The 12,955-nt window shown below is 41.0% G+C and overlaps 1 protein-coding gene across 3 annotated transcripts; it reads left to right on the top strand.

Moving 5' to 3' along the window:
- The first annotated feature begins 2,055 nt into the window (after positions 1 to 2,055).
- Positions 2,056 to 5,973, top strand: LOC131427366 (hepatocyte growth factor-regulated tyrosine kinase substrate). Of its 3 annotated transcripts, XM_058590489.1 has the most exons (5): positions 2,056 to 2,233; positions 2,333 to 2,417; positions 2,499 to 2,763; positions 3,859 to 5,749; positions 5,871 to 5,973. In XM_058590489.1, exons 1-4 carry the CDS (start codon positions 2,200 to 2,202, stop codon positions 5,707 to 5,709), a joined length of 2,235 nt encoding a protein of 744 aa, XP_058446472.1. In that variant the 5' UTR covers positions 2,056 to 2,199; the 3' UTR covers positions 5,710 to 5,749; positions 5,871 to 5,973. The 3 variants fall into 3 exon arrangements, with proteins under 3 accessions (XP_058446472.1, XP_058446471.1, XP_058446473.1); XM_058590488.1 differs by having other exon boundaries at positions 3,859 to 5,973; XM_058590490.1 differs by lacking the exons at positions 2,056 to 2,233; positions 2,333 to 2,417; positions 2,499 to 2,763 and adding an exon at positions 3,489 to 3,798 and having other exon boundaries at positions 3,859 to 5,973.
- Positions 5,974 to 12,955: the final 6,982 nt, after the last annotated feature.

Below are 12,955 nucleotides of genomic sequence, written 5' to 3' on the forward strand. Positions count from 1 at the left end.
TGGCAGCACTTGCAAAAAGTGTCAACTCTACACGAATAGTGCCTCTGCATTCCATTTCAATGTAAATGTGCCACAAGATTTCGCAAGGCTCACAGAAAATTGAATTATCTACCAGTTGATTCCTTAAAACTTAATTTTGAGTTTCTTTGTTTTTTATTTTGCATTCGCTTTTCCCATTGTTGTCAAAATACAGAAAGTAAAACCACTTAGCAGTGAGAGTTTCGTTCAATAAGCTAAAATTTAGTGAAACGCATTCAACCTGAAATTAAGTGAATGTATCTCAATCTTTGATTAAATATAACTTAATAACCCTCCTTTTGGTATATTTTGTAAGTGCCTTATGAAAACTATTTAGAGTCGCTCTTAACCGTTGTGCACTCGAAAAAAAAAACACCTTTAACCACCCGAATGGGTACCCGGGTACCCATTTTTTTAAATCGCTGTAAGTTGAGCATTTTTCAACCGATTGAAGTAATTTTAGCACTGTTGGATTCAGGAACTTAAGCTCTTTGGGATTGGTACCCATAAAGATGGACATGGTGCTCCTGGTTCCCAGGAACCCGGATATCCTAAATGAGTTCCGACATCGAGGCATTTATACACGGATTTCACGTATTTTTGTAATCTTATCTAAGAATTGCTATATGAAATCAAGTGCTATGCTGAGTTGTTATGTTTATATATTTCAGGGGGCATCCGTTATGTACGTAACATAAAATTTTGAATTATTCTACCACTCCTTTCCCCCTTTGTCGAGCATTTCTCAATCTTTTCACCATGTATTGTCACGTATTTTTGAAACCTCTCCCCCCTAAACGCGTGACGTACTTTATGTATGTTCCCTTATATACTTCACTTTCTTATCTTCAGTTTGAAAATTATTATGTACTTCAGGCCTATTGCGAGGAGCACGCAATACAATTTTTAATTCTGGCAACAAACATTTCGAAACATCACGAAGTTACTTCCCAAACAGTTTCGTTCTCATTTATATTTCCTTTTTTTCGTTCTATGAGAGTAAGTCCAGAATAGGCCAACTACCCTTTAGATGACGTCATTTTTCTACAAAAGGTTCATTTTGGTACGGCCTTTCTCAAATAGCTGGTTTGGAAAAGTTTCAAATTAGTAAATGACATTTATGGTGGAAAACACAAGTGTCGGAACATTCTACGGAAATCCGGATTAACGGGAACCAGAAGAACCTACTACAGCAATATACACGGCCATCGAAAAGTGGATAAATTTCTGAATTTACCCGTACTGAAAAAATTCAAATCGGATGGAATTTGCCTTAGTTACAAGCATTTTTATTTGTGGGTACCCGGGTACCCATTCGGGTGTTTACGTAATAAAAAAAATTTGAGCCCCCCCATTCGACCCCCCTTACTGTAAAATGAAAAGTCAAAGCATGAGAAGTTATGGTCCAACTAGTTCTTGGAATTGACCGAATTGCAGAATCTTAGTTTAAACCTAACTCAGAAATTTCTTATTTTGAAATTCGAAAAGGTACCCGGGTACCCATTCGAGTGCATAAGGGTTAAAATAGGTTACTGAACGGAATTCCGAAATTTTGTGGTTATGTCTTAAAATTTACCTCCTATCACTTTTCTTTTGTCAGAACCAAGATTATGTTAGCGTGAATAAAAGTTCCGGTTTCACAATGAACGAAAGTGTAACCAAATATGCGATGTTCAGATGAATTACAGCTTTTATCAATGTTAGTCACCACGGTTTGTTCAAATTTCAAAATGTTATTTGTTAATATAATAAGAAAAAAATTTCTTCTTCGAATCAACAGTTTGGGTGAAAGAACCGGAAATATTACTGATTAATTGTATTGATTTTAGGTCTCCATATAAATCATTAGAAAAATCACAACCCTTATCAGTCTTTCGATTCAAATAATGAAACGCACCAGAAAATGCACCAGATAAAAATTAGAAATTCGCAGTTAGTAAATATTTCCACATATAGTGGCGCTACAATTGCTTGAGGGCGATCTGTCAAATTCTGTTGGTCTGATTGGTCTGACAATTCACACTACTTTATCAGCTGAGTTGAAAATATTTGTTCACGTCATATTTCTCTTTAAAATTGATTAAAATTGCGAATTTATCAGTAATTATACGATTGTATATCAGTTTTGCAGTTTGAATAATTCCCCTAGAACACGTACTAGGTATAACTGGTGGATTCAAAATGTTTCGTACGTCGAATTTTGATAAAAGTCTGGGTAGGTAATCGATCGGAAGGTTTTTGTTTTGCTTTGTTGCCATTGATTTGCACTTCCGCGTAGACAATTTGAAAAATAAGGGATTATATTATTTTACAGAGAGTGCTACCAGCAACTTGATTCTGGAACCGGATTGGCAATCCATAATGGTCATTTGCGATGCCATTCGTCAGGGTGATGCAACGTGAGTATCTCGTAATTTTATATGAACAATCGGAAACATGATTCATTAATTTACTCTGTTTGTTCATCCATCGTTCGACAGACCCAAATATGCGGTACAGCAGATCAAGAAAAAGCTGTTCTCGCCGAATCCACATACGGCGCACTACGCACTGCTGGTGCTGGAAAGTGTAGTGAAAAACTGCGGTTCGCCAGTTCACGACGAGATCTCCAACAAGGCCAATTGTGAGATGTTTCAAAATCTTGTAAACAATACGCAACATGAAGAAGTGCGCAATAAAATGCTGGAACTGATTCAGGCATGGGCTTTTGCTTTTCGGTCTACCTACAAGTACCGGTCAATTCGGGTAAGGTATTTTTTTTCCTGTATGCTCATTTCAAAATCAAACTGTCCACCCGTAAATGTACACAAAACATCAATATTCTTATCATTCGCTATTCTAGCACTAACTGATTAGAGTTTATGATAATGCATGTATTGACATCTGTTTGCTTACCGTGTTGGAAACACAAATGTTGGTTGGATGGTTGAAATCCAAATTTATTAAGTTGAATTTCCTGAAGTTGCTTGAAAATGTTTTATTAAAGTTATTCAAATATATAAAATTTCTACCAAAGTAGAAATAGGTAATCGCCTCGAATCTTAATTTCGTTCGAATCGGATTATTTCGATCGAATGCATTGCGTATCTCGATCTAGTTCCAGTTTTTCCTACAAAAATATTACTCGATCGAATTACCGAATGCAAATTTTCATCGGAGTGCAGAATAGGGTCGAATACATCCTGCGGAAACAATAAACCCTTACGGGTAGATACTCGAGAATCTAATGTCAAGAATAGATTTACTCGACCTAAGAGTTTGTTAGGTGCGTGGAAATTCGTAAATAAATAAATAATTTTTACAATTATTACTGATAATTTACCGGCATAATTTGAAAGTGAATACCCTAATAACCTTCTAAAACGCATTATTTGTTTTGTCATGATGTATCGTTTCGCGATAAATCCAAATTCACACTATATTAGCAACATTCACGACTACCCCATACTCTTTAAAACACTCTTACTCTGATCATTCTTGAAGTGTCATGTTTGATGGTAATTCCTCAAATTGTGGCGGAGTTATGATGGAACACTAAATCTATTTATCGATAGATAGTTTCCTTTTGTCCTGGTTGCACTGCTAGATGATAATTTAATTAAAAGTCTGAAACGGTTGTTGCCTTAGGAGTGAAATAAGCTAGTATTAATTGGTCCGTTGAGGATGACGGTTCTAGCTTGAAATCACAATGCGCGAGTAATTTTCAGTTATAATTAGATTAGCTGGTGAATCATATTTTCAGACAAGAAGGTGTTTTTTTGTAATCTTATCATTATGGGGGTACTTTATAAGCAATGATAATAAAGAAACAACAAATAATACGTTTTGTTTCTTCCGCAGGATACCATGAACATTTTGAAAAGCGAAGGCCACAAATTTCCCGAGTTGAAAGAAGCGGATGCTATGTTCACGTCGGAGAACGCACCGGATTGGGCTGACGGAGACGTGTGTCACCGTTGCCGAGTGCAGTTTACGTTTACGCAACGTAAACATCATTGTCGTCACTGTGGACAGGTGTTCTGCCAGCAATGTTCTTCCAAAACGAGCACTATTCCCAAGTTTGGTATCGAAAAAGACGTACGTGTATGCGATGGATGTCATGCTCACCTGCAGCGTCCGACGGCAACTTTGACTAAAAAACCAACCGAGGAAGAAGATCTACCGGCTGAGTATTTAAGTAGTTCATTGGCACAACAAGCCCAAGCTCCGGCGCGTAAAACTGAAGAAGAATTACGAGAGGAAGAAGAGTTGCAGCTTGCCCTCGCTTTGAGTCAATCAGAAGCGGAAACTAAAAAGACAACACTGCCGAGAAGAACGTTTCATAAATCACCGAGCCCGGAACCAGTGAAGATCCAACGAAGTCCTAGTCCGGTTGAAGAGATTCCCTCGGATCCAGAGTTGGCACGGTATTTGAACAGAAATTACTGGGAACAGCGACAGGCAGCCGATTCGCCGGCGTCGCCATCAGCACCGAGTCCCATGCCAAGTCCAATGCCCATTACGAACAGCTTACTGCTGTCCAAGGTTGGGGGCGATGATGCCGAGATTAATGAATTTTCACATATGATGAAAACACAGGTGGAGATTTTTGTCAATCGTATGAAATCCAATTCAAGCCGTGGACGCAGCATTTCGACTGATAGTTCGGTGCAAACATTGTTCATGAATTTGACTTCACTCCACTCGCGTTTGTTAACTCACATCAAAGACATGGACGACAAGCGCATGTGGTACGAACACTTGCAGGACAAGCTAACTCAGATTAAAGATTCTCGTGCAGCGTTGGATGTGCTGAGACAAGAACATCAGGAAAAATTGCGCCGAATTGCAGAAGAACAGGAACGTCAGAAGCAGATGCAGATGGCCCAGAAGTTGGAAATTATGCGGAAGAAAAAACAAGAATATTTGCAATACCAACGTCAGTTAGCTTTGCAGCGAATCCAGGAGCAGGAACGAGAGATGCAGATGCGTCAAGAACAACAAAAGGCTCAGTATAGGATGGGAACAGCTTTTCCTTTTATGACTCCAACTACTCAAGGGCAACCTCAAGGTTCGCCATCGCATGTTGGCGTTGGAGCGTATCCTGGTTATGGCTACCAACAGATGCCAGGAAGTGGTGCTCTGGGTCACTATGGTTCCCCAGGAATGCAAGCACAAATGGGTCAACCGTTGTTCTCTCCACCTCATGGACCACCAGCAGCCATTGGCAGTCAGTACATGGGTCCTGGTATGCCTCAAGGTCCTTCGGCAGCTGAAAATGTTCCTAATGCTGCTGCTCAGCAACAACCAGTTGGTCCGCCTGGATCTGGACCACAGCAGCAAGGTCCACCCGGTGCGATGATACCGCCTCCCGGAATGAATATGATGCCAGGCCAAGGTGCACCAATGATGGCTCCTCCGCCTCAACAAGGGCACCCAATGAATCAAGGTACTTTACCACCAGGAGCTCAAATACCACCACCACAAGTAGTTCCAGAGGCACAACAACAGCCAGTTCCTCAGCAACCGCAGCAGCAGCAGCAGCAACAACAACCACAACAACCACAACAGCAGCAGCATCAACCACAAGGAACCAATGGACCTACACCTGCTACACCCCCGGTGGCACCGGTTACAGTATCTGTTCCTGCTCCTGCTCCTGTATCAACTGCTCCCGAACCGGCAACTGCAGAATTGATTAGTTTTGATTGAGCTTCTTGAAACTCAGATAATGATCTGATGGACAGTTTTGGTATGAATGCTATCGTCTAACTATTCACAAACGTTTACTTTTAACATTATGGCTACTACAAACCATCTTTTCGGTACTAAAATGTTTAAAGCATAACTAACGATTCATATATCTATTCCAGGTTACAGTTCGAGGTATTTTGTAGGGGAAGAGATTAACCAATGTATGAATAATATATTATTGTACTGCACATCATATTCTCAATAAATTTAAACACATGATAATTATCTGTTGTCAACTGTTGTTTTAGTACTTACATGTATAAAGGTTGGAGTTTGGTGAGTAATTCCGATTCGTATTTTTTAGTATGATGTCTGTGGGACTGTAGAGAAGTCAACCTCCACGACATCGTCACCGTCTATCAATATTCATGGTGGGAGGTGTAGTGTTTATATTTTAGAGCCTCTTTCTCTCATGTATTTTGTTTTCGATGCATTTATAGCCAGTCCGGTATTGGTCTGCTCACATTGATTTCAGGATTAAAAGAGCTTGCATGGCTTTCGGCCAATGCAGACGAGCTTTTGGAAAATCATGGGGACTCAAACCCAGATATATTCATTGGATCTACACAACTATTGTTAGACCAATTTTAGCATATGGATGTCTTGTATGGTGGCAGAAAGGAGAATTCGCGACAGTTCAGTCAAAGCTAAATCATCTCCAAAAGATGGTCCTAATGGCGATGACAGGAGCATTCACGACAACTCCTACTGCTGCTCTAGAGGCGCTACTGTGCATTAAACCACTACATGTGTTCCTAAAACAAGAAGCATTATCTTGTGCATACCGTCTTAAGGTTACAGGGCTTTGGAACAGTAACCCATTAGATTATGCTGCCAGCCACACTCGCTTGTGGTCTCAAATGGTTACGTGGGATGCGTATTTACTCGCTCCTAGTGACCTAACTCTCACATGCAGTTTTCCTTTCAAAACATTCAATGTGAGCTATCCTCTTCGTGAGGAATGGTTGTCTGGTTGTCTGGAACGACAACTTGATGAACACATAGTTTGTTATACGGACGGTTCTCTGTTGAATGGTCGTGCTGGTGCTGGTGTCTACTGTCGTGAAATGAGGCTGGAACAGTCTCATTCACTTGGTAGATACTGTACTGTGTTGCAAGCAGAAATCTACGCGATTCTGTGTGGAGTACAATCGGCACTTCAGCAGAAGATCTGTGGTAAACGAATTTATTTTTGTTCCGACAGTCAGGCAGCCTTAAAAGCACTCAGTTCGAATGACTCACGGTCGAATCTAGTGATCGCATGTCGAACTCAAATTGAAGACCTCAGCATTTCGAATGCTGTTTACTTCTTATGGGTACCCGGCCATTCTGGTATTACTGGAAATGAATGGGCTGATGAGTTGGCTAGAGCTGGTGCAACGAATGATTTCGTTGGTCCTGAACCAGCTTTACCACTTTCAACTAGTTGGATAAAGCACAAGATTCGTTCTTGGGCTGCATCCAAACATGCCAGCTACTGGCGCAGCTTGCAAACTTGCGCTCAGACAAAAGCATTTCTACCAAATTTAAATCTGAAAATGTCAAAGTGTCTACTGCATTTCTCCAAGCATCATTGCAGTATTCTGGTCAGAGCTCTGACTGGACATTGCAAACTCAATTATCACATGGCTACTATTCAACGTGCTGAGTATTATTCGTGTGATTTGTGTGAATGCGATTACGGTACTTCATATCATCTGATATGTAACTGTCCCGCATTGACGCAGCTACGTATCCGGGTTTTTGGTTCTCCATACATGGTTGAGTCTGTGTATGCGGAGCTAAAATTGAAGGATATTCTCTCGTTTCTCACCCAATGTGGTAAGGAGCTATAGTCGAAAGGGTTCATCGTTCTTCCTGGAGTGAATGAATCCCTTCTGTATTCACCTTAAATAGGGTTTAGCAGATTGTTTGGCATCCTTAAGGGGGTACCGAATTTACGTCTGCTCGTACATACTGCGAATCGTTTTGCATTCTTCCGGGAGTGCAGAATGGTGTCGCTTTTGTAAGATCTCCTCTCGAGGGTTGGAGGTTTTATTAACAGCAGACTGTTCGGGACCTCGTAGAGGTTCAGAATTTACTTCTGCTTCCACTAAATGTGATCCTCAGCAGATTGTTCAGCATCCCTTAGGGGTGTAGAATTTACTTCTGCTTTTATGTGTTTTTGTGTCGTCAATTTTTCCCATCCTCCTAGTCCAACCCTTACCATTTCCTTTCAATCCTTCCCTCTTATATATCGGGAAAATGATGCTAAAAACAGATTGATGGCAAGGCACAAATCTCCAAATATCAAGGGGAACGTGCCATTTGAGCCAATTTGTTCTGATTCCTGATACATGTATTAAGGTTGGAGTTTGGTGAGTAATTCCGATTCGTATTTTCTATTATGTCTGTGGGACTGTGGAGAAGTCAACCTCCACGACATATTCACCGTCTATCAATATTCATGGTGGGAGGTGTAGTGTTTATATTTTAGAGCCTCTTTCTCTCATGTATTTTGTTTTCGATGCATTTATAGCCAGTCCGGTACGTCTAGTTTGGGCTTTCAGTCCGATGTATGTTACCATCATCTTCTCAAAATTACGTGTCACAAAATCGTCATTAGCGAAGCGAAAAAGCTGCACATACTTTCGGAAGATCGTATCACTCGTGTCGATCCTCGCTCTTCGAATCATACCTTTCAAAGCAATATTGAACAAGAGACAAGCGAGTCCACACATTGCCGTAGCCCTCTCCGTGATTCGAAGGGACTCGAGAGCGTCCCAGATACTCGGACGTAACACATCGCTCTATCCATCGTAACTTTGTCCAACCGCTTCAGTTTGCCCGGAAATCATACACGTGCACAATCTACTATAGCTTGGTACAGGCCCGTGCGCAGGATTCATTAAAGGGGGGGGGGGGGGGGGGGTTCAAGGGAGGGGTCAAAAGGGGGTGGCGGAGGTTCAAGGTAGGAAGGGGATTCAAGCGAGGGAGGGGGGTTCAAAAGGTGTGGAAGGTGCAAAACTTTGAAAGAAAGGTCAAGTTATTTGCACTTTTACATAAAAATACTCTATTGTTTATGGATCTTACTGTTGAAAAATCTTCCATGGGAGGGGGGGGAACGGTTAAAACCCACAAACCCCCTCCCCCCTGCGCACAGGCCTGGCTGGGTACGTTTTATCCACAACACTTCTGAAGTACTTGTCTAATCGCGAATATCTGTTCCGTAGTGGCTCTAGTAAATCCCGCTTGAGGGGACGGGTATAGCGTGATGGGTAAGTCGATGCCCTTTCACGCAGCCCACCTGGGTTCGATTCCCAACCCCGCACATAGGGTCAGAAAATTTTTCTGGCCCGAAGAGGCGAATGACCTTAAGGTTAAAACCTCTATAATCGAAAAAAAAAATCCCGCTTGGTACGGCCCAACGAATTCCTGATAAATAAATAAACGACGGCAAAGGATTTGGGAGAGTACCTTGTAGGCGGCGTTTACCAAGCTGATTGCGCGGTAGATGCAACAGATAGGACAAACCACTTCTTCCGTCCATTCCTGAGGTAGAATCTCCTCCTCTTAAATCTAAGAAATCCGATACAGTTCTCTAACCAGGCCTTTCCTCCATGTTTGAGCAGATCGCCTGGCAATTGGTCATTGTCCGCGATTTTGTTGTTCCTCGGCCTACTGATCTCCGATAGATAAGGTGCTGGGAATCTGTCGTCCACCCAGATTGATGTCTGTGCCGTTCTCTGTATCTTGTGTTTCGCCATTCAGATGCTTCCACCTGTCGATCACGACACATTCGTTGTGAAAGGGTTATCGCAGGTATCTCTACACGTTTCGATCTGTGACGTGTGGCATCTACGTGAGTGGTTCGCCTTCTCATAGAACTTCTGATTATCATTTACACGGTACAGCTGGCTTTGCGATCACGATCTTCATGATCTTCGCGCTGGTGAGGAAAAGCAAGTAACATATTTCTGTCAATCTTATTTTCGAAACTATTGGAAATATTTCTATCTTTCGATAAACCATTGCCAGAAATTCAAATTAGTTATTTCTGGCACCAAGTTCCAAAAACATCTGTGCGAAAAATAGTGATACGGAAGGGGGCTCTAGGATTTGACAAGTACGTGAATATGGAGTGTAACACTAGCTTCGTAAAAGAAGTAAAAAACAAACATTTCCAAACATAGGCTTGCGATACTAAATATTGCGCTTTAAACATGAATGATCTCCAGTTAATGTGTTTCGTCATTGTCGTGATTTTTCGTTTTTGTAGCAACCAAATTACGTTCGTCCATGACGGCTGATTGCTGCTTCACGCGTTTGAACGTTTTGCCACCCGGTGTAGACTCGTCGACAATCAAACTGTTCCCCTTGTGCCGGATGATGAAACTGCTTCTTTTATGATGGCGTGCTGCCAGAGACAGAGCAAGAGAGTGAGACTGCTGTTTGCTGCTAACCGTCTGTTACTGTTGTTGCGGAAGAGAAGTGTTCGCCACGGCGTCCGAATTGTGAATAAAATCATGAACGATGAGACAGCTTCTTTTATACTGGCGTGCTGCCGGAGATAGAGCAAGAGAGAGGGAGAAAGAGAGACTGTTGCTTGCTGCTAACGATCTTCTACTGCTTTGGCAGAAAAGAACTTTTCGCCACGACCTTCGAATTGTGAAATGAGCCGATTAGGGCTTTCTTGCTTATTTTATAAAGGGACTCGTTTTTCTTTTAATATATGAAATAATGAACTCACTTATTTATAATATTTTGTATTGTAACTGCATACTTTACATTTTTATTTAGTTCCACATATCTTTCCTACAGTCATTAGTTTTATTTATTTTATTTTTATTGTTTGAATCCATCTGACTGTAGCCTACATGAAATATTACCTTATATTATATCGATGATCGATTTTTAATCCGTGTTATGAATCGGCAATCGGTTCTCCGAATTCAAAAAACTCTTCGACAGATGTAAAAGAGCGGATCATTGATGTAAACGGTTCGTAAAGTCCAAAAGTAGTACGACGGAAGCGAGGTACGAGTAAGGATCCATGACGCAGAGATCTGGATGGTACTCGGATGCATAACGATGACATGACGTTGTTTAAGAGTTTCTATATTTAGCAGCTTGCAGCGAGCATCATGTGGTGGTAGATTTATCGGGGCACGCCAAGGACTTGCGCTGCACGTTTTCGATCCTCAGGCAACAAGTCAATTAATCAGGATGCCGAACAATCGAAGCATTATCCCGTATTAGCCGAACGAGAGAGCAGTGGAGAGCTTTTAAACAGTACGGATCAGACTTTTTTAATATCTTCGTGATAAACCCTAATTGTCGATTAGCTTTTGCGATTACTGCCGATCGATGCAAATTGAACGTAAGCTTTTGATCAAGTCGCACACCAAAATCGCTGATTTGGTGAGTTCTTTGCAGAATAACATTATCGATCACATAGTCGAATCTTATTGGCTGTTTGGTAGGATGGTACTCCATAACCATGCATTTCGCAATGCTCACGGTCACCTTGTTTCGATGACACCAGTCGACGAATTGATCTAATATTGCTTGAAGCAAACGCAGTCCTCAGTAGATCGATGAAATAAATGTTAAAATCATCGGCATACGCTAATTTACATACAGGCCTTAGAATTTGTAATATGTCGTTGAAATACAGAATGAACAGCAACGACTCAGGTTGCTTCCTTGGGGCAGTCCGGGCGAGTTAGAGAAACTGGAGGATTTAGTTGAGCCAAGCTTAACACGTAGAGTTCTGCAAGTCAAGTATGATCTCAGCCAATTAGTTATACGCTCTGAAATCCCTAGCTTAGATAACTTTGCTAGCAGAATATCATGGTCAATTGTATCTAAAGCAGCTTTAAGATCCGTATTAATTACATCCACTTGCGCTCCGTGTTCAAAGTGTTCAAAACAAGTTTTTTGCAAATTGGAGAAGATTTGTGGTAACTGATAATTCTGGCATAAATCCATGTTGATCGTTCGAAATATAGCATTTAGCTTTAGCAAGGAGAGCATTGCTAACAATAATTTTAAGAATTTCGGATACGGCCGAGAGACTTCTCGCACGGCCTTTTGGCTACCTGGGAAGCCATGGCCACCAGAAGGCTACCAAAATTGATTCAGTGACGGCTGTCAAATTCAATTTGGCGAAACATAGTTGCCAGTATCTTAGTTAGCCGAGCGTTTTCATCTTTTCACCTTCACTGAAAATGTCAAAGATTTCGATGTGGAAAAATCCTGGTGGATACGGTTGTATCGTTTGAATTGTATATCTGGCAGCGGTGAGGCAGTCGGTCACCAGGATGTCTGCCAGCCATATTTTGCCCGCTGGCAGCGTTTAGTCAGTCGTCTGGTAGCCATGCATATGCGGGTTGTAATGCCACGATGATTTGCAACATTTCGTTTATCTCCTTTTTTAAAAACAGGAGCCATAAACGATTGTTTCCAAATCGTCGGGAATCGAGATTCAACAAGTGACTGGTTCAAGACTAGTACAAGATAGATTTCATTGGAGAGACGAAGAACTGTGCAATCTTAAGAAGAGATTCACTTTTAAGGTCTAAGGACAAAGGGTCACGTGTTGAGTTTTAAAGCTGGCTCGCTCAATTCCCTTTGCGCATCGTATTTCTCTTGTAATCTCTCGTATATGAGCAAACAGTACCGGATTGCCAGCATACATTTGATTATTTTGATGAGAAGTTTTATCACATTCATCTATCGTATGGGTTGGACATTACATGGATTCCAATGAACAATGAAAATATATTCAAATTTCACAAAGATTGAATGTCTGTGTGTTTGGCAGCCTTGTCGAGCCAATTTTATTTCTCTCTCCTTTTTCAGAATGCTATCAGGAAACCGAAGCGAAAAAAAATGGCGGATGCATTGAAACTGACTTTGTTTCACAGAAAAATACAAGACTTTATTTTTATCGCGATAACATATATATTTTTATGTACTACTCGCATCTAAACTAAATTATCTAGACTTTGTCACGGTAGATTTATGATACAAGCCTTCAAAGAAGTGATATTCGATGAACAAGAAGAGGTATGCATTTCCGAGCGTTCCAATTTTCAGCAGTTCTTCAGTCAGAAAAAAAATATAACACGACCGCTAAACTCAATGAATCATTCTGAAAATTTCACAGAATATTCTCAACTGAATTTTTAAGACATTGTCAGGTGGGTTTTTCTATATTCTG

The sequence above is a fragment of the Malaya genurostris genome, chromosome 2 (genome assembly GCF_030247185.1).
Source record: "Malaya genurostris strain Urasoe2022 chromosome 2, Malgen_1.1, whole genome shotgun sequence".
In the NCBI taxonomy this organism is placed as follows: domain Eukaryota; kingdom Metazoa; phylum Arthropoda; class Insecta; order Diptera; family Culicidae; genus Malaya; species Malaya genurostris.